General features: G+C 37.8%; 1 protein-coding gene across 1 annotated transcript; it reads right to left on the minus strand.

Moving 5' to 3' along the window:
- Positions 1-2405: 2405 nt before the first annotated feature.
- Positions 2406-18773, minus strand: gosr2 (golgi SNAP receptor complex member 2). The gene is made up of 6 exons (XM_041231628.1): positions 18576-18773; positions 15041-15105; positions 10827-10935; positions 7845-7977; positions 7391-7531; positions 2406-4894 (listed from the first exon to the last, which is right to left on the minus strand). Exons 1-6 carry the CDS (start codon positions 18602-18604, stop codon positions 4733-4735), a joined length of 639 nt encoding a protein of 212 aa, XP_041087562.1. The 5' UTR covers positions 18605-18773; the 3' UTR covers positions 2406-4732.
- Positions 18774-20809: the final 2036 nt, after the last annotated feature.

Here is a 20809-nt window from a genome sequence, read left to right on the forward strand (position 1 = left end):
TAGAATTTGTATAAATAGCCATTCGAAAAGATATGATTTTAATTAACACAAGAACAGTGCAAGATACAACCATGCCCCGCGTGAGTAATGAAGATCACCTGGTTGCTATCGGCATGAAGGCGGCCTGTCTGTGAAAGAAGTTGCCCAGAGATTGAGATGTTCTGCTTCAACAATCGGCAGACTAGTCCAGAGAAACCAGGAAGCCGTCCGTGTTGGACAGGCCACGTCCTGGAAGGCAGAGGGTCACCACACCGGCCCAGGACCGTCACATTCGACTGATCCATCTGCGTAATCATTTTCAGAGTGCAGTGGCTACAGCACGAGGAATTCCAGGAAATAAATAAACTGCACATCAAAAGAATGACTGCAGCTCGCCGTCTGCATGAAAATGATTTGCATGCTCGGAGGCCGTTCAGGGGTGACATGTCAGCTGAGAGACAAAATCGCTGTGGGCCAGAGAACATCTGAGGTGGCAGCAGAGAGAGTGGTGGAGTGTTTTATTCATTGTTGAATGCTGTTTTGCCCTTGACAGACCTGACGGAAGATAATGTGTGTGGAGACAGCGTGGTGAGCGTTATGCTGACTGTTGCGTTGGTCAAGCCAACTGGTGGGGCGGTGGAAGTATGATGATGTGGGGAGGAATCTCCTTTAACACAAGAACGCCTTTGGTGCAGATAGAGGGCAACCTTACTGCTCAGCAATACATTGACGAAGTGCTTGAGGCAACAGTTTTTCCATTTCTGCAAGTCAATCCTTAAGTGTCGATTTTCCAGCAGAACAATGCAAACATGACCAGCCAACCTTCACCAGCTGGCTCCAGCTGCATAGGAAGAGTGGCGGAACATCCCACAGCAGTCTAGCCAGAGACTGATCACGTCTGTGCGTCAGTGTTGCCAGGATTGTGTTAATGCTCAGGGAGGTCATACCCGATACTAATTTTGTAATGTTTTTATTTTGAGTGTGTGATATTTCATACTTAAATCATGATTCTTTGATCTGTATTTTTGTTCTTATTTTCTGTGATTTTTCTGTGTGTGTGTGTGTATAGATAGATATCTATATAGTGGTTTGCAGAAGTATTCACCCCCCATGCAAAGTTTTCACTTTTTGTTGGTACCTTAGCGTACTCCATTACATTTTCAAATTAAACTTTGTAACATCTACACAAACTACTCGACATTGGTAAAAAAATGCATGTAGAATATAAATAAAGCAGCCCTAAATCAGCTCAGGTGCAAATGATTTGTTTGAAATGTCACAAAATTAGTGAAATGGTTTCAGCCAGTGTGTACTCAAAGTGGTTTAAGTTGTAGATAATTTCCCTCAGATATATAAATACTTTCAAGCTGTAACTCACAGTGATCCAACAAAGCAATGAAGAAGACCAAGGAGCTTTTGCTGATTATCCCTCTTACCACAGTGAAGTCCATCATACCACCCAGACACTACCCAGATCAGGTTGCCCTCCCAAACAAAGCAGCCAGGCAAGCTGATAACTGGTTTGGGATGCCATGCAGAAGCCAACAATGATCTTGAGAGATCTGCAAAAAGTTGTGTGTCCAAGATGGGAGTCAGTGTTCACATATCAACAATAAGCCTGTCGCTACACAAAGCTGGCCTGTATTGACGGGTGGCAAGAAAGAAGCCATTACTCAAAAAGCCTAATCTTATAGCATGTATGGCGTTTGCGAAAAAGCATGTAGATGATACATACAGAACAGCAGTCCTTCTGAACATCTTATAGGTTGTTCTGTTTGTAATTCCCGTACAAATCAAAACAATGTGCTTACTATCTATGAGAAGATTTAGTTTCGGTTTCTCTTGCAGAGAAATTACAAACACGCAAGTTATAGTGAGACTGTTACCCATAAATGTACTGTAGCCAAAGTAGGTTAGCCAAGCACACTGCTACATACTGGTAGGCTACCGTATTACAGAAAATAAGCAACCTTGATACTTCTAAAATGTCATAAATCACGTAATAAAATATTGCAAAGTTTGAAAATCATAGTGTTATAAATAAAGGCTGTCCTCTTTTAAGCCAAATAAGTTTAACTTCATTATGTTCTATCTAATATATATATATAATATATATATATATGGGTATATATATATATATATGATAGATATAATATATATATATATATATATATATACTCTCTTCTATATGGCTTCTGACGTCTAGATCCTGAACTAAATGGCTTCTCAGATGCTGACTCAATTAAAATTGTTATCAGGTACAGTTTTTATTATTTTTTCAGACACGTTCAGGCTCCAGCAGTTCAGCGAGTGAGTTCATGGCTTTTCACAGGCACTAAATCCATCTCTAGCCTGACACTAGGTCTCAAGCGCTGTCACCCCACCATGTAGTATTTATTAGTGAAAAATGAATAACAAATCTGAAATAGCAGTTGTCATTTTATTTATTGCACAGCTCACCTCCCAACACAAAGGGCTTAACTCACAGGTATCACACACTGAATTGCTATACATCAATAATACAAATTAATTAAAAAAAAAAAAAAGCATTTTACCACATAACTTCCCCCTCATTGTCCAGCAGAAGGTAACAAGCCCCCTTTCCTATAGGAATTCACAATAGTCTCCCACCACCTTGTTCTTTGTATTCCCTAATTCGGCAGGACCCCCTCTACAATTACTGCAAGGCAGCAATCCAGCTCGTCTGTTTGTGTGGCATGTTTTATAATGAAATACTTACAATAAAACAAAATCATCATTTTTTGTATATGATACAAAAGATGTATTAAGTAGATTTAATAAAGTCCAAAGTGACTATATGAAATATGGAAGTCAGTGGTTATATGGATTCATTGTATATTGAATGGTGCATGCAGAAAATATCACCAAGATCCACTGAGCTATAAGCAATCTTTCACAGGCCTTACTATAATAGTCATTAAGATGTTTCAACACAAGTAAGCAAACCACCACAACACAGCTGAAATTCACATCTCAACAAGCAGCTTATTCATTTCATGAGTGATTATAAATGAAGTTGCACTGCAGAACCAATCACGTTCAGTAAAAGTGAAATTAAAGACAATTTGGTCCGATCAAGAAGTATGCAAGTATTTTAAAAGTTACTGCAATTGGTAGAAAACTGTACCTGGTTTTGGTCCATTCCAAGACTATTGAATCTCACTGGGTACTAGTCATAAAGCTTTATTGAAAGTCTGTTTTTATTAATTAAATAAGCTAAATATTCATGAAACTGTTCATCACCAATAATCTGCAAAAGCATCATCTTACAACACTTTGTTCCAACAAAACAGACAAAAGTATATAATAAATTATTTACTAAAGTCAGTTCAATTTTAAAGACCTCTGTTTCTGACAAAGCATGAAGCTACAGTAATGCAAGTACTTCAATTTACTGTGAAGAAAGTAGGGCCCCAGGTAAAAGGCTTTGCCGTACTGTTCTCTAAATTGTACATCCCCTCTGCAATGTTGTCCGAGGTTACTTGAACCTGGGAGGTGCTTGTTTCTCTGGAGAAACAGCCAAGCAGATCACACAGTGGGCAGCCAGGAGACTTTGGGGTGACTACAGCTCAGTGATGCATTTGTGCCCAAGTCCCACTGGCCTGTAACAAGAGCACCAGTGACATGGGGTTCACATTTCACAAAGCTGCCCTAGTAGTTAGAGAATGTGTGAATGTAACTTTATACCTCAGGTCTATCCACTGATGTACTAGGCTCTATCTTCATTTTTAATATATCAGCACAAGACCAATGTATCCAAACCAGTAACCCCCACTCTAATGTTCCTCCTGGTTTTTGTTCTAACCATACTCTAAATTGCTTAATTGGACAAATTAAGCTTCTAATAAAAGGTACAATAAAAGTAAATTTAGGGTGCAGTTAGAATAAAAACCGGCAGGGACAACGGCCCTCCATGACCTGAGTTGTGCACCACTGGTGTAAAAGAACCACTCTATCCAGTACATTTTGTTCACTCCACGTTTGTATTTAGAACAGGATGAGAAAGGCTACAATATACAAACATGTTCATATCACTTGGCACCCCTTTAGATCAGTTGGAAAGCACATTTTCTCAAGTAGACGTAAACCAGCCTAGTCACCAACTTGGCCTGGTCATTATTTGGCCACTTGTCATCAGAAACGCATGGTAAGCAAGGTACTAAGTGTAAACATTTTGCAAGGGACTACTTAACTTATTTTTACAAATGCAAATGTGTCTGTTTCCACCTATTTCTCTTGGAAATTCTTTCAGGATGTCCTTGGTTAATTGCTTGATATACATGTCCACACACCCACACCAGGAGAATCACTGTTTTTAGAGGAGCTCTCCCGGTGTGTAAAGCCACACTGTAACAGTTTTGCAGTTATAGATGGCAGGTTGTTTTTTTTGTTCATGTCCTTGTATAAAAGATAAATTATGCTCTAGTCCAGAGAGAAGTTGACAACATAGCTTGTGCGCTACTTACCGTTTATGGATCAGCTTGAAAAGCCCCTGTGAAATAACATCAAGGACCGTTACCAGATGATGGCTGTGCTGTGGCACCACTAAATTTTACTATATTGGGTAATCAAAACTCCTCATTGGGTGAAATGCAAATCCAGGGCAGAGGTAATGGTTTCCTTGAGTTGATTGGATGCTCATTGCTGTGACAGCTGTAATTGGCTGCCAGCGGTAGAGAGATAATATAGAACTGGTGGGGCGGGCTGCAGTGGGAGAGGGAGTGAGCCCAGTTCAGGAGAGGTACGTCACTACCAGGAACATGACCACACAGGTGACCACCATGCCCCCGATCATGATGAACTTGTCCTGGAAGGCCCGTTTCTCAATGAGCCGCATCACCGTGTTGGACAGTCCCAGCATGTTTGCCACGTCCAGCATCTTTTTGTGTGTGCCCTGGAGAAATAGACAATGGTGTCAAAATACAGATCCACAAAACCAAACTAATAGCACAGCCAGCAGGGAAACCTGATGGCGCAGAAGTGTAGGCAGGGTTTTAAATAAAAGTAATTGGGCAGTTCTCGTATGCAGACTTGTCAATGTATTTAGCCTGCATTGAGATTGAGATTAAAAAAAAAAAAACGAGATAGAATAACCACGTTAAACATTAAACACAGACCTACATGAGCAGAAGGCAGTAGGGTTCGGCAAACCTATTAGTCACCCCTGAATGCTTTCATTTGTTTTAGGGTTACATGAAAAGAAGAAAAAAAAGGGGTTGCCATATTGTAAATAAACCAAACACATTATAGTATGCTGATGAAAGGTAGCGGCAATAACACCAAGTAAACATTATTATCGTACTTCAAAATGAAAATAAATCACTTGAACGCTATTTGTATTACTCATTTGTTTTGAATCGATGTTGGCAAGGTATACCTTAAGCAGATTTTATTCACTCAAAATATCTGATTAGTGGTATTTCACAAGGGATGTGATAAGAGTGGTCATACGACTGAAAATGACAAAAACAGGTTACCTTTTTCCAGATGGTGATTTATTAAAGTTTCAAACTCTGCTCTTGCACATCTCTAAACCCCTGTCTGCCTTGTGCAAGTGTTATCGCCTAGCAAACAGAGCTCAGCAAATGTCTGACAGATACTTGCACATTAAAAAGATCTATTTTTATAGAAAAATCACCATTCAAATATACTTTTTTTCCCCCAACAATTTGTGGTCCACATTTGCACTTACGATCTGCTCTGAAGTCAGCATTTTTAAATTGTGGGCTGCATGTGAACTTGTAGACCCTTTATTTGAATCCCTGAGTACAAACCAATGCAGATGCAAGGCAACTAAATAACATATGTGTGAGAGAGATTAAAAAATAGCAAGAAACATTAGAAGCATTACTGGTTTATAACAAAGCATGTTACTTATCATTGCTGTCTGCACATATACGTCTTGCGACAAGACCTTTTCAACAGCTGGGTTATGGGAAATGAACCAGACACTAACAATACCTTAAGTGAGTATTCCATTCTCGAAGTCACACAGAAATATTTTGTTGTACACACATTATGATGACAGACTGGAGTATTCACATTGGAGGTTAATCCCCTGTATCTTGCATGCCCAAGCAGGGTCAGTGTAGTACCGTAAAAATCATTGCATATGTCTGTGACAAGCTGGCTTGTGGTGAGGTCAGACCCGGAAGAGAATGGACACTCAGGACAGCACTGGGGTAAATGAAAGCGCTGCGTGCACGTTTTAATAATATGTTTAAAAGAACAAAATCACCCACCTTTATTAATTGTAATAAATAATTATGCAACATAATTCAGACCAGTTCTGACATTACAATTGTCCTTTTCCAGTCTGAAAAAAGACGTAAAGCACAGGTCTCTAGTCGTTTTTTCTCCGGAAAAAGCCGAGAAAACCTTTCAATGGTCGAGTGAGACCGATAGGAGCCGGAAAAAAAGGGGCGTATCTGATAGCCCCATGCACCACAAAGATAACATGGACATAAACAAAGGAGATAGCTGCTTCTGCATCCAGCACTCAAAGAATATCAGAGACATTTACAGAGCTTTTTGAGATGTTATAGTAATAAAATAATGACTTGGATCATATTACTGAGGAGTCTGGTAATAAAACGAGTGATCAGGAGAGGATTTATCAGTATGCACGTCTATAAAGAGATATGTGAAAAATACAATGAACAAGAGGTGGGGCTTGGCTGGAGATGCAGTACTGAGGGTCCTTTTGCGATTCTGTGCCTTTTAAATCTGTTTTACTCTGAAAAGAAAAATCTAAACAGAGCGTGTAAAATAAACAGCGCATGTGAAAATAAATTGGACCCGACGCTCCTGACAAGCGCTGAATAAATGGACCGCCAAGGGTTAATCATATCATTTTGAGGTATATATTTGACCTATTTACTTAAACTTACAGACAACTGGTCAAAGCCATTTAACCCAATGTGTACAAACTTCCCAAATATCATATAGCTATCTAATGTCATTTAAGGTAAAGTGGGTATTAATTTCAAATACAAATCAGACCTCTGGTTTTGACTCTAATTAATACTTATCTCTACATCCCATTAGAAAGACAGAGGGCTGCAGGCATGGAAGGCAGTTTCTCACGGCTGGGAGGGTGTCTGGTGCTCCCCCCACCTCTTCCCAAAAGACCACACCCCAGATAACGAGGCTTTCGGCAGGATCGGGAAGCGGCCCAGCCTGGAAACAGAGCGTCAGCACTGCCCCATTCAATCAGCCCTCTTAACCCTTACAGGACTGGATGAGAACAGAGACTCAACTGCTTACTCATCCTGTTCCCTTCCAAGGAATGGCATGCTAGCTGTCAAAGCTGGAAGGCTGAATTTGTCACCTTGCAAACCCTGCTCTGTGGTAAAACAACTCATGCTGTTCAGCACCTCCATTGCCCCACCTTGAGTGTGCTCCTCTGTTCACGGAGGCCATGTAAAATGCTGCTCCCGCTGCCCAGGAGCTCGTCCATGCCCCGGTGAGCATTGTGCAGAGAGGAGTTATACTGCAGTGTTTCATCAATTGGGATAGAGGTGTCTGCATCCTGGAGGGGTAGCGAATAAGAGACACAATAATGTTAACCTCTTGACAGCCTACTGTTAGACAATTGTTTATAACTTGGCCCCTTTTGTAGCTATCACATCTTTACAGGGCTGATCGCTTTATTCTAAAGTTGGCCTTTTTGTTAAATGTTTTTGGTCACACTATCAATATTTTTCTTTAAAAGATGCTTTGTTGCAATCATCTAAGGCATGCTTGCTTATTTTATCCAAATTTGGCTTGAAAAATGTAAAAAATAAAACCTATAGATATCATTACAAATGCAATATAAGTCCACAGCTCAGGGTGTCGCTCACATTGGTGGTGAATGTCCTGGCCATCAGCTCGTCTCTGTCACGTTCCTGAGCCTCACGAGCACAGAGTTGGTGCTGGAAGCTGCGCAGTGCCATCTGCAAGTGCTGTACGTCATATTTCAACTGGTCCACTCGGCTGGGGGGCGAGAAGAGGGAAAGGTCAAGGTTAGAGTCAAACGAGAGACACTAAACTAATTAGTTATTCTGGGGACGTAACTTCTGGCTGTTCAGAATGGTTTGTGGATACCGTGTTTAGAAATATTCTATTCTATAAAACTCTAGCATAGCGTGTTGGTGTGTTGTTCAGGACCCAAATACAATGCTGGTATAAAAGGTAGATAATTGAGTCCAAGTTGTCCATAAACAGAACTGTAGCCCCACAAGGGTGTTCCATTTATGGGTATATATATTTGGGTTCACAACAATACAATACATACCTTGATGCACTGGTGTTGGTATCACAAAACAATTAATAAAACATAAAAAACGGTTTGTCTTTGTTATTTTGAATGTGCAAAATACATTCTTAACTTATTAACTTTTTTAAAGTAGTTATATAAACAAGTACAAGAAATTAATATAAAAAGTGATATCAACTGCTGATATTTCAACTAGCTTAAAAGAGTAAGTAGCAGGGTTCTGAAAATAGTGTTATACATCCCCACATGTTGCTACAACTGATTAAATAACACACCTGTAATTTTTCTTTTCATTGTTAACATCGGTCAACTTTTTACACTTATACATTTAAATCTGTTTCAAATGTCTTTTGAAAAGCCCATTTAGTTGTTTCACAGAAAAATGAAACGTAAATTAAATCAATTTTACTATTAACACATTTTGGTAACATTTTATGTTGCATGGCATAAATTTAAATTAAATAGATATGCAATTGTATATTAAATTAATGTTAAATTCATATTTAATAAATATGCAATAGCTGGTTTGGCCAAATGTTAATCAAATGTCGATTGAAAATGTAACTTCATATCACGTCAATTTATATTACGTTTTGTTACCCTTAAATATGTACCGTAAATATGTAATAATGTCCCATTGTTTCCCAAAAATCTGAAGCCCCATTTAAAAGGCATGCATTGTTCACTTAAGATTTTCTTCAAAAACACTAACTGCACACTAATATTTCTTATATTATAACTAGGCTTGCTACTATTTGATTTTTATTTTTTAGCCAAATCGATGACTAATATCGACATTTATTCTTTTTAAAGAATTTAAGTTGTTTTTCAATCTTTATTTTCCAATTCAATCAGAGAATGCGTGAAAAAACTGACCTTTATGCTTTTAAAAAAATGGACTGTATATGCCACTGTGAAACCCCTTTATTATTCAGCATGCAACAAAACATCCTACACAATTTTAAAAAATGTCTCAAACCGTAGCATATAAGAGACTTTTATATCATACTTTTACTAGTAAAAATATGCACAGAACAAAACACATTGAGTCTGAGCTTCCCCACCTCACACTCAGCTGGACTCAGACACAATGTTTCCAGGACACCCCCATCAACTAGTAGCATTAAGGAGAATCTCTTCAAAACACAGAGCACCCATTAAATCAGGAGGGAAACCAGCACCGGATTCTTGTTTTTTCCTGCATTTTTAATAAGCAAGCTTCCATTGTACTTTAAGACAGTTTCTGAGCGCTATCCTTCATATTCTTATGACCTTGTGATTGCATGTGTTCATCCATTCTGTTTGCCTTCGCGGTGGCTTCTGCTCTGCACAGTTACATACCAGGATCATTTCTTCATCACCTGTCCCATGTTTCTTTACAGTTTTCACTTCAGTCAGGGTATTCTGCACAATACTCATTCAGTGTTTAACTCTTGCCCCACATTTTTAAACCTAACAAGTAAATGTCACTTTATAGCAAAGGCTTACCTACACCTTACCCGCTAATTTCAAAGTCGGCGCATTGAATGACAGACCTATAGCTGGCAAATGAAAGTGCACAGTCTGTGCCAGTCTGATGATTGACAGGCATTTAAACGAATGTGAGCATTCTAGCACTGCTTCAGGCAATCAGATCTGTCAGAACAGGGTGAAATGACACTGACGGTGAAACCACAGCAGACCACTGAGTTGACTGACAGCGACGCCTAGCCATTCAGAGCGGAACGGAGACGGGACAGACAGCAAGTATAAAAACAACACAAACTAGAGATGATTTCTAAATGACTATTTTTGGTAAGAAAAAAATTGCGAGTAGTTTTACCGACTTTTATCCTATACAAATCTATTTCAGTCAAACTCATTTTTTTGGGAATTTGACGTTTAACGAGCTTTACTGATTAATATCGAAAAGTAGCAAGCCTAATTATAACGGCACGACAGATAACTTCTTATAAGCTGAAGAATAGTTTAAAAAAGTGATTAACCAAATTGTTAGTTTCAATGAGTGTTCACTTAAGGTAACAGAGCTCAGTTGGAACAAAACCCAGCAGACACAAGGGGTCACCATGACCACAGCTGTGAACCACTGCTTTAGAAGTTAAGAAAATTGTTTGTGACTAAAACCATTGACCTGTGAATTGTAAAAGATAAATCAGAACAATTAGAATATGAACACATGTGAAGTGAGACAGTGTATTTCTTCTGTACTTTTCTTGTTAAAGTATACAAACATTTCTAATAGTAACCTTTGCTTTCCACCTTTTCAGCTATTTTTATTTATTTATGATTAGGGTTAAGCCATACTCTTGATTAATATGCTGGAAAACAAAACATGTGTTTTAATTTGTTTGTATCAGTTATGTAACAGTTGCTGTAGTTGTTGTTGTCTATATTTGTTACAACAAGATAATCTTCCGTATGTATTGTTTATGCAGTTCCTGTTCTGTATTTTCAATTTGCGAGCTACCACACTGATAAAAGCCAAGTACTATCCCAGTTATAGGATGACACTCATTTCTTGGATAAAAAAAAGAGCTAAATTATAGTGAAGAAAAAAACAACTCACAGTTTGGCGTTCTGTCTTCTGTTTGGTGGCTCCTTGCTAGCCAGGATCTCTAACCGTTCCAGATTGCTGAAGATTTGGTCTATTCGTGCCTGGAGCTCATTCTCCACCACTGCAGAGAAAGAATGCAAGCTATTACCATGCAGCAGGACAATAAAATGATTGAATCTATTATTTTGAAATCACAAACCCAGCAGCGTATTTTAAATACATACCATGCTGCACAATGAACATGACTGTAATAACTGGGGAAAAAAGTACACATTCTTCGACTGACACCGTCAACAGCACTGATTACTAAGTCATTCCTTGGTTGTATAATATACAATTCCACAGCAGGGACTTTCTATGGAATAGTCATATGATACCCATCTGAAGATATTGCATCTTTTAAATAACTTATCTTTTTTAGCCAACTGCCTGTAAATTATTTGAACACAGCCAATTTCTGTGACAAACCTTTAAGACTTGAACTTTTAAAAACTAAGGTACATTTTACTTAAGGGCATTCTGTTAAAGTGATTTAAATCATATTTCCTCCTTACAATGATACCTCATATCTGATCAATTCAGAAGATCACAATTAAGAGATCAGAAAGAATTTAGCACTGTGACATGTCTGTGATGCTGCCTGTGTAACTCATGCAATAGGTTGCAATGCGTGTCCCCTTAATTCAGTGCCACATTACAAGAACTTTAAAATTAAGCAATAAGCATTCAGTTTTGGCTTTTTTTATAGTTTGGGTATTAAGTGCTTCATTGTTCATTATTCCTTGCTCAAATTTTGTCATATTACAAGCTTTCATGTTACAACAGACGCTTATTTTTACTTCTCATATACAAACTGGATGTAGCAATTAGGAGATCTGTTTTATTAGGTACATCTCTAATAAATGAGATTTACGAAATCAAGGGAAAAGGGGCTTTATCTCTGCCCCCATTCCCTCTTTCCTTCCAACGCTGGCATCAGCCTGGTTTTGTTTACAACTCACGCAGATTAATTACACCGGTCACAAAGGAAAGTATGTAGTTACATTATGAGGAGAAACGGGACAGAATCAGTAAACAGGGGGTATTATGAGGAGAAACAGGACAGAATCAGTAAACAGAGGGTGCCAAGACCCAAACTACAGATTATTGTTTCATGTGGTTCCAGATCATGACCCTCCGCTATCTCGCCACTAAGATCCTGCTGTGTACACTCTCAAATCAAAAGCTACTTTCTCAGGAGAACATTATTACTATTAGTAGGGTTAAGTAGTTTTGTGTGGCTGATTTGGAAGCCCTGAAAGCCCTGTTCCCATGCAGTCTTGTATCAGAGCCCTGTCCAGCTGCAGTCAAAACACTAAAACCTGTCTGGAGTCTGCATTCCCCAGCAACGCTGACTGCGTTAACTGCCTCTTTGTGGGTCTCCCTGAAAAAGATCTGCAGCAAATGCAAACCTAGAAGTTGCACTGGTCAGCTATTTAGTAAAAACTGACTAAGAGTTACTCAACCCTTTTGTACTAGCACAGACCTTACAATCAATAAACAACTATTGTATTGCTCTATTCCACAGTGGAACAGGCTGCTGGGTATGACCAGTAGACACTTGACAGAAATTATTTAGATAGGAAGCCACCACTTGACATCACCTTGCAATAGGTGAATGATCATGCAACTTGTTCTCGAGTTGTGTGACTTGTACTTTATAATGTAGCTTATACTGTATGCAGTGCCTTTTCATGCACTAACAACACTATTAAACAAGAGTTACTGTATTGTATGGCATAAGCCTTTAAATGGAGTCCAGTGCTTTCCTACTGTTGTGTAGTGGCAAGCATTCAATGCTGGTCAGAGGCAGAAATATCACCAGACAGTAAGACTGCAGTGTAAAAGTACCTTGGCACACTTTTAATCACAAATAAACAAAAATACAGAAAGAAGTTAACAGAGTCTAACAAAACAATATAACACCAAACAAACTTTTCAAAATAAACAAAACAACACAGGGCTTGAATTTCAGCACAGGATTGTGGGAATCGCGCATTTTCCAACTTGCTCCCGCATATCTGCAACTTTCAGTGCGGGAAAATCCCGCAGGGATATTTTAAGACACAAAGCTACTGTATTTGTCACCCAATTTAAAGTGCCTGAAACGCTACAACAATCTCTAAGGAAGTGGGTGTCAGTGACGAAAACACTATAAGCCGCAATCTGAGTAGCTCTGGTTATGATATTAAGTCTATTTACTGTGTTATTTTACAAGTGGTGACTTTCGGTTTAACTCTTAAAGCCCCTTTCATTTTGGGGTGCCAGGGCACCGAAGGTTACGCACATATTACTCAGGCACCGTAAAAGCCACCTACTTGGTTTGTTTAAAAGTACAGATGACTCGGGGCTTTCCAAAGACGTATTCAGTATGTGTATGCGGTACTCTTAGCCAGAACTATGACTGAAGCTAAGCCTCTCAAGATGTGACAGCTTAGGTTTCGTTCTCAATCTACTGTCATTGCAGCAGCTAGACTGAAAGGGGCGGTATTGCTGAAAAGCTTAGAAGCTCAGCTCCGCCCGTGTTCATTTCATATTGAGGTTCAATGGTGCAGTGTTTTTTTTTTGGGGGGGGTTGAGCTATATATAATAGTGACCAAACATTTGATATTTGCATGCATGCAGCACATACTATCCAGTAGTTAAACATACACAATTGAAAACAGTGAAAAACAGATGGAAATAAGGTTGAGTGTAGAGTTTAAAAAAAAAAAAAAAAAAAAGGGGGAAATAGAGCGCTAGTTAAAAAGAAAAGCACCTTTTTCTTCTTCGGAAGCAAAAACTTCACGTCAGGCAATGGCAAAAGCAATGGAGAGTGCTCTGTCTCACAGTGATGAACAGCTGTTAGGCCTCCTGAAAGCAGCTTATTTTAAAGCAAGACTAGTGTGAATGATGAAGTAAAATATTTATAGTTTTTTTATATGCAAAAGTGCCTTTTTTTGCCATTGCCCCCTAAAATTTTGGAACACTCCCTGCCCCCCAAATTGGCTGCACCATAGGGGGGAATCCCCCCAGCACACAAAATTAAATTCAAGCCCTGCAACACCAAAGCTAGAGCTATCACTGTGTTTCTTCTATTTCTCTTACTTTCTTATGCCGGTCACACTGGGCAACACACCGTCACTGAAATAGCTTCCACGTGCTGCCCCTCAAGCAAACATTTCCTTCTCTTTCAACAGGGTGTGGCCAGAAGTAATCGACAATTATTCATTCCACACTTTTCTAATTAACTAATAATCAAACCTTTTACCATGTGGCTGTGTAAAGGCAGCCCTCTTAGCCCAGGCTGTTCCTCTGCACCTGAGCCCAGATGACTGTCAGCTGCAAAACACACATTTCTCAATGTGCAGGACCTCTGCCCCGTCACACCCAAGTAATAAAATAATCAGTCCAAGCAACTTCTTTTTGACAGTCAAAAATATACTAAATGTTGGATTTGACTCTCAGACCCCCTGTGCAAAGAGATCATCATGCTCTTTTTTCAACAACAGCAGAGACCGGACACAGTAATAGAACTCAAACAGCAGTTAAAATCAAGATGTTACTTTGTCACATGCTCATTTCCAGGCAATAGAAAATAAGCATTAAAAATGTGTCTCGACATATTAAGTGTTTGTATATCAGACAACATTCTTTTTACTACATAAATGAGAAGTACACTGATGAAGCAGAAGTGAAAATGTGTGTGTACTTGACTAAGCAGTCGATCTATGCGTGTTTCCCTTTTAATTATCATTGAGTGTTCAAGCTTAGGATGCATTGCTTTTCGTGAAAAGAACTGAACAGCACAGATTAATGGATGGAAAGTGGGTATTCTTTGTACCAGAAGTCATATAATATACAAAGCTTTTTTAATCCCTCAAATATGTTAAATCAAGATAGATTCTTAACTGATGTCAATCATCTACAATGAGTTACCCTAGCCAGGCACTGGAACCCCTTATCGAATCAAACCACTGCCTGAGATTTTGCTTGGTTTAATTTTTTGTTTTGTTTTTATAAAGATCTTTGTTTCTACAGGCTGCGACGTGAAGTCAGATTGCAATTATGAATGAACTGGGAGAGAATCCCAACAGCTGAGTAATTGGGAGGACTGCACGGGTTCCGACGATGCTCTCCCAGATAAGAAACTTCCCTGCCCGGCGCTGCGCTGTGTTTGTGCTCCCCTCCCTTGTTGATTTACTCACAGTGCACAGACTGCCGGTCTGCTGTCTCCAGACGTCTCATGTTGGACTGCACCTCATGGATCTGTCTGTCAGGGATAGAGAGAAGAGAGGGAATGGATCAACAAAGATTCTGTCAGTCTCTACTGCACACACTTCTAGCCATTTCACTTTTTATATGACATGAGTTACACAGCAGTAACCTATATGGCCAATAACGATGCATTTATTAAAATAGATGACTCTTGCAAATTTGTTTCCAAGTACTGAAAAGGGAGACAGCTGTATTTTGGTAACTTTCAGGTGCTCTTAGCCATTTAAAAAAGGCTACTTTCCAACAATGCACTGGACATTACATGTGCAGCTAACTGTTGGCAATAATATTAAACTTCATCTTGAGGAAATGCTGTTTATAGCTACTGTCAGTACTGTATGTATTTCATTAAGATTGTGTGGTAATAATCCTTTCAAGTCAGGGTGTTCACAGTATTATTAGAAATATTGTCTGACCCTTAGCTAGACTGTCGCAATAATCTGTGTAAAGGTCTGATTACACGGGAGCGGCAGCAGAAAGCGGTAAACCATGCGGTTTTTCATATTACACTGGCGGCGGGGAACCTTGCGGTATATGTAAATGTATTATGTTAATGTTGAGAAAAAATTAACTTGATGAAGCAAGTCAAGAAATAAAGGTTAATATATTTGTGTATGTCTATTTAATAATAATAAAAATGCAGCGTTTCACCTGTGTAGCACTCTCCAGAGTGACCATTATATTTATATTAATAAACGTTATATATTATATATACATTGCATTATATTATAATGACTATATATATATATATTTTTTTTGCTGCACAGGTTACCTCTTTCCATTACCACGCCCAGTGTAATCACACTTAAGCAGCAGCCTACTTCTGGCAGAGCAATAACCATTAACTCCAATATTATTGATCTTTTTTTTTTTTTTTTTTGTCTTGGTTTTTATTGTACTGGAAATGTATTTGATATTCATTGATAATCTATATAAATTAATTCTGACTGTCATCTAAAGCTCTCCTATGGAGATATTACTAGCCTCCATACAACTTACTTTTATGGAATTTGTCTATAAAGAAATTCAAGGAGGGTGTTAAATAAATTGCATATAATTCAGTTTTCCCTGTATTACTTGTTTTAAATAATGTAGGGTTGTATTTTAAAAAGCCAGCAAGCAAAAAAAACAAACAAGGAAAAAAAAAAGATGTGTAAGAAATAACTAAAAACTAGGGATCAAGTCATAACACTGGAAGTTACGATAAGCAGGATTACCGTGATCCTTTTTATCAAATAATTAATGTCATTATTGTGAGTCATATTTGGGGCAGCTTGGATCAAGGAAATGAACTAATATATATATATATATATATATATATATATATATATATATATATATATATATATATATATATATATATAATATATGTCATCCTTAAGAATCTGTAAGTCCCCCATGCATTAGCTGGCACCCTAATGTTTTATGAATGTGGCTCCCACAGGGAAGTCATACTTAAAACAACAAGAAGCACAAACTCAGTCGATAGTACAAAGAGGGGAAAGGAGGGACGCACTGGATTTGGGAAGTTGAACAAAGTCATACAAATTTCCTGTAGGCAAATATCCATTATCACTACCCAGCTCATGAATTGTAACAAGATAAAGAAATACACTCCTATAACAACCATTTCATATAAAAATGAATAAAAATACAGAAACATATTAGGGGGAGTGTTACACATAAGATTAATAATAATGATGAATCACTATTAATCATGTGTGTATTTGTGTATGAAATTGGTTGCAAAATTATGTACAATATTTGTTTATATATTTATCTTCAATATAAATAGCTGTAAGTAGTTGCTTTACAATAATACCTCAACACCTGATTGTGTGAATTTGTAATCAACTGGTACACTTGTTAGCCCTTTCAAATACTTTAAATACTAGTGATAAACTGTGGTTCTGTTGAGGGTATGGGGAAACGGGGACTGCAGACGGAGTGGTAGTGCTGACAGAGGGGTGGGAGGTGTAGATAATAGTAACCCCTCACTTTTAAATATAGCACTACACTACTGATTCTAATGTGTTATGGTTTGGATGGATTTAGCCTTTCTTTGTTTTCATTGATACTTTTGGTGACACAGATCGCCTTCAATCAGTAAAGCAGTGATGGGGAACCCTGGTCCTGGAGGGTCGTAGTCCTGCAGGTTTTGTAGGTCTCTTTACATCCCCACCTGCATACAACCTGGAAACAATACTTAACAGGTTCAATTTAGAAAATAATGGTTCAATTAAATAACTGAGAGTTGAGGTAGAGAAAAAACCAGAAGACATTGCTGCCCTCCAGGACCAGGGTTCCCCACCACTGCAGTAAAGGGTTCATATTAAATATTATAATCCTCTGCTGTCAAATTGGTGTGTATTGTTAATTTTCAGGATTTCAACTTTTTTTTTGGTATCCTAGTGAGAATTGTGGTCATTTCATTCTTCAGTGTGGCATTCTTGCTTGTGATATTTTACTTATGGTCAGCTTTGCTTTAAACTGCTAAATTGTCCACATTATCAGATTTCAAAGTTTTTTTTATGTAAATACCTATATTATCGTATTTTCATTAATTTTAAGCAATTTATCTGATGAACCCTCGTCACTGTGCCTCAGTAATAGTGTAAATCACTGACTTTTCTTTCAGGAGTTTGTTCATGGAGGTATCAATATGACAGTTAATATACCATGTAAAAGCAGAAAACTTTAAATGTATTAATAAATAGCCTAAAAGTAATTTGTCTCCAGAATTATATTATTTGACAAATTTACTAATTCCTTATGAGTGATTAATCAATTTGCTTAACTGAGTTGAATATGTGTTGTTTTGCAAGAAAACGTCCCATGGATATATAGAATTTGGCTGCAAATAAATTCTGATTTCTTATTTGTTTAGTTTTTCCATTTGAATCAATTTATTTAGTCAGAAAAGAACAATAAAAAATGATATCTAGTTTTGCATCTAAACTCTTCATATATTATATATATTATATATATATATATATATATATATATATATATATATATATATATATATATATATTTTCAAACTACTCTCTATATAACCACCAAGATGAATTGTTGGACTGTTTTAACTCGATCCAAAAATAAAGAAATAAAAATAACAGCGTTTATAGCAACATATAAAATGTCGACACGTTAGCAGCTTTTGACAAGGTAGCAAATTTTGACGAAGTAGCAACAACTGACGTTACACCGGAAGTCAGTGAGTACAGTATAACAGTTTTGAAATCCCTTCAGCTAGTAATAATACTACTGCTAGTATTATTAATAACAGTAATACAACAATATGATATATTTTCAAATCTTTGGGATAGTCCTATTTAATTATGCACGTTAACATCAGCTATATTTCTGTCACTCTTACATTAGAGAGCATTACTTACATTAAGGTTTCAATATAAAACAAAATAAATGTAAAATGTGGGTAATATGACGTAAAGAACAACTTACTTATTTGTCTGGTGATAAAGCGTCTCCATTTCTGCCACCAACCACGTATACAACAGTAAAACAGAGATTAACCAAATTAATATATTTATTATCTATATTTGTGTCAATTTATTGTATAGGTGTAAAAGTTGCTGTTTTATTCGCGAGATGAAAGTACAGCCTGGAAGCACACGTCATCACCGAGCAACCGTAGGACCTCAAATTCAGGAGCACGCAGCGCTGCCTGTTCGAAAGGGTGAAGAGTTAGATTAGTTACTCGGCTTCGAGAACAGCTGATGTGCTGAAGACGAGTAAAGGTTAGACAGCTTTCATTTAAACATATCTGCAGAATTTTGTAAGACAAAGCCCACGTGATATATATTTTTTAATAGACCACTTTCACATATTGTGTAAAGTCTGAGGGCTTTAAAGCGCCATTACAGGACTCAAAGTCAAACTAAATGCAGTTCGGGCAGGATACGAACTTGATGTGAGGAAAGTAAACGACTTGGGGGTTTCTTCATGGTAGTTTTAAACGTATTTATTTTTTGTTATTTGTTGATATATGGTTATATTTTAGCAGTGAATTAGATACATTCATTCCAGTGACAATATTGCAATTACCAACTTTGTTATTTGATGCCACAGATGTTTTAGGCTGTATTGTTGCACATGAAAAATTTACGTTTTTTTTTTAGATTACTCAGATAAAAAATCCAGTTATAGAGAGGTCAACGTGTGTTTGTAAGCTTGTAGCTTCTTAAGGAAGATGAAGTGAGACTTGCGCATATAACACTGCGAACAATGTTGCCATGGGGTACCCAGCGTTTATCATCCTTCTCTGGTCAGCCATACTGCTGTGATTTCCCACCAGGGCGCATGAATTGGATATAAGTCGTCCCCAAATTCATCGGAAACGTTTTCAATCATACCCACCCAATACACATCTGCATGACTTTTTTCCCCCCACTAATTATGTGTTATTCATTTACTCGTGTTATCTGATTCAAAGTAAATGTTTGTTACCTAAAGATTGTTCAGGTTTCTTAGAAAAAAAATTACCTTTCTCATATTTTGAACAGACGCAGCCTGTTGGGGGGGGGGGGGTTTGACCCCAAGTTCAAAGGACAAAAACTTTAAAACAAAAACATTATTCAATTCTACTAATCAGATTGGTAGGTGGCTAAGTCGAGGTCCCTCCTCCCCCTGGGCAAGAAAATACTCCAGCATGTATCAATGTTCAGCTCTTTACTGAAGTTGATTTTAGTATTGCACCATGAACCAGATATTACATTAAGTTTCCCTACCTGAGGGTCAATTATTAAGCAGGAATATATGCTGCTATTATGAATCAAAACATTTATTATGAATGCTCTACAGAAACCCTATTGTTATATTAAATATCAATAATGTTTGTGAATTCCTAATGCATTCATTTAACAGTATCTGAATTCTTCATTTGTTGAAAAAAAAGAGACAATCAAAATACATTTTCAGCAAACCGAAGTTGATAAATTATTTTGTCTTCAAAATGCATTCATTCTCCACTTCCGTAGAAACCATTTTGAATGTTCCAATGTCAGCATCCTTTCGGCATCCAATTAAAATCCTCTTTCCATACAAAAATGAAACTAATCTTGCAGGAATGCTTTTTGACTCTAAAGACTTGGATGTTGCAGGAGCAAGGTTTCAATCTGCTCAATGGAAATTAATTTGTCAGGGCAGGCTGAATGAGACTACTCATTTACATTCCCTGGATGGGGATGTTTTGTAGCAGGAACTTGACACCCTGGGACCCTGCAGGGTGTTTCGTTGGTGGTTTAGGTGTGAATGAAGGATCTGTTGTCTGGATCTGTCTCGGCCATGTGACTGTGTCAGTTTGTGTTACACTAAGCAGATCACAGCTACAGCCCCCTGGGCTCATTAGGCGGGTCTGGGATTGACAAGGAAGAAAACATTGCATGTCTGTCATAGATCCAGCTATATAAAAATAAATGGGACTTTCCAATGCTGGAAATAACAGTCCGCTAGGTGCAGACTACACTTCCAGGTTCTTATTAGTGTCAGTAATAATTAGGTAATTACAAACTGCCAGAAATAACAGCTATGCGCTCTGGGTAGACTCACCACCACAATTAACACGTTGGGTAACAAAAGTTTATCTAAGGTGAAAACAGACCTATACATGACAATGTTATCAAAAGAACCCACTCAGTGTACTGTACGTTTTGAAAATATAAGCTTAGCAGAAAGGG

Source organism: Polyodon spathula, chromosome 28 (assembly GCF_017654505.1).
Source record: "Polyodon spathula isolate WHYD16114869_AA chromosome 28, ASM1765450v1, whole genome shotgun sequence".
NCBI classification, from domain to species: Eukaryota; Metazoa; Chordata; class Actinopteri; order Acipenseriformes; family Polyodontidae; genus Polyodon; species Polyodon spathula.

What these genes read in the sequence shown, in the direction of transcription:
- gosr2 (XM_041231628.1), bottom strand. Translation starts at nt 18,604, where the DNA reads ATGGAGACGCTTTATCACCAGACAAATAA. An exon ending in AGAAGACAGAACGCCAAACT is followed by an intron (nt 7,978 to 10,826) that starts GTGAGTTGTTTT and finishes CTCGCCCCCCAG; the next exon opens with CCGAGTGGACCAGTTGAAAT. An exon ending in CCAGGACATTCACCACCAAT is followed by an intron (nt 7,532 to 7,844) that starts GTGAGCGACACC and finishes CTACCCCTCCAG; the next exon opens with GATGCAGACACCTCTATCCC.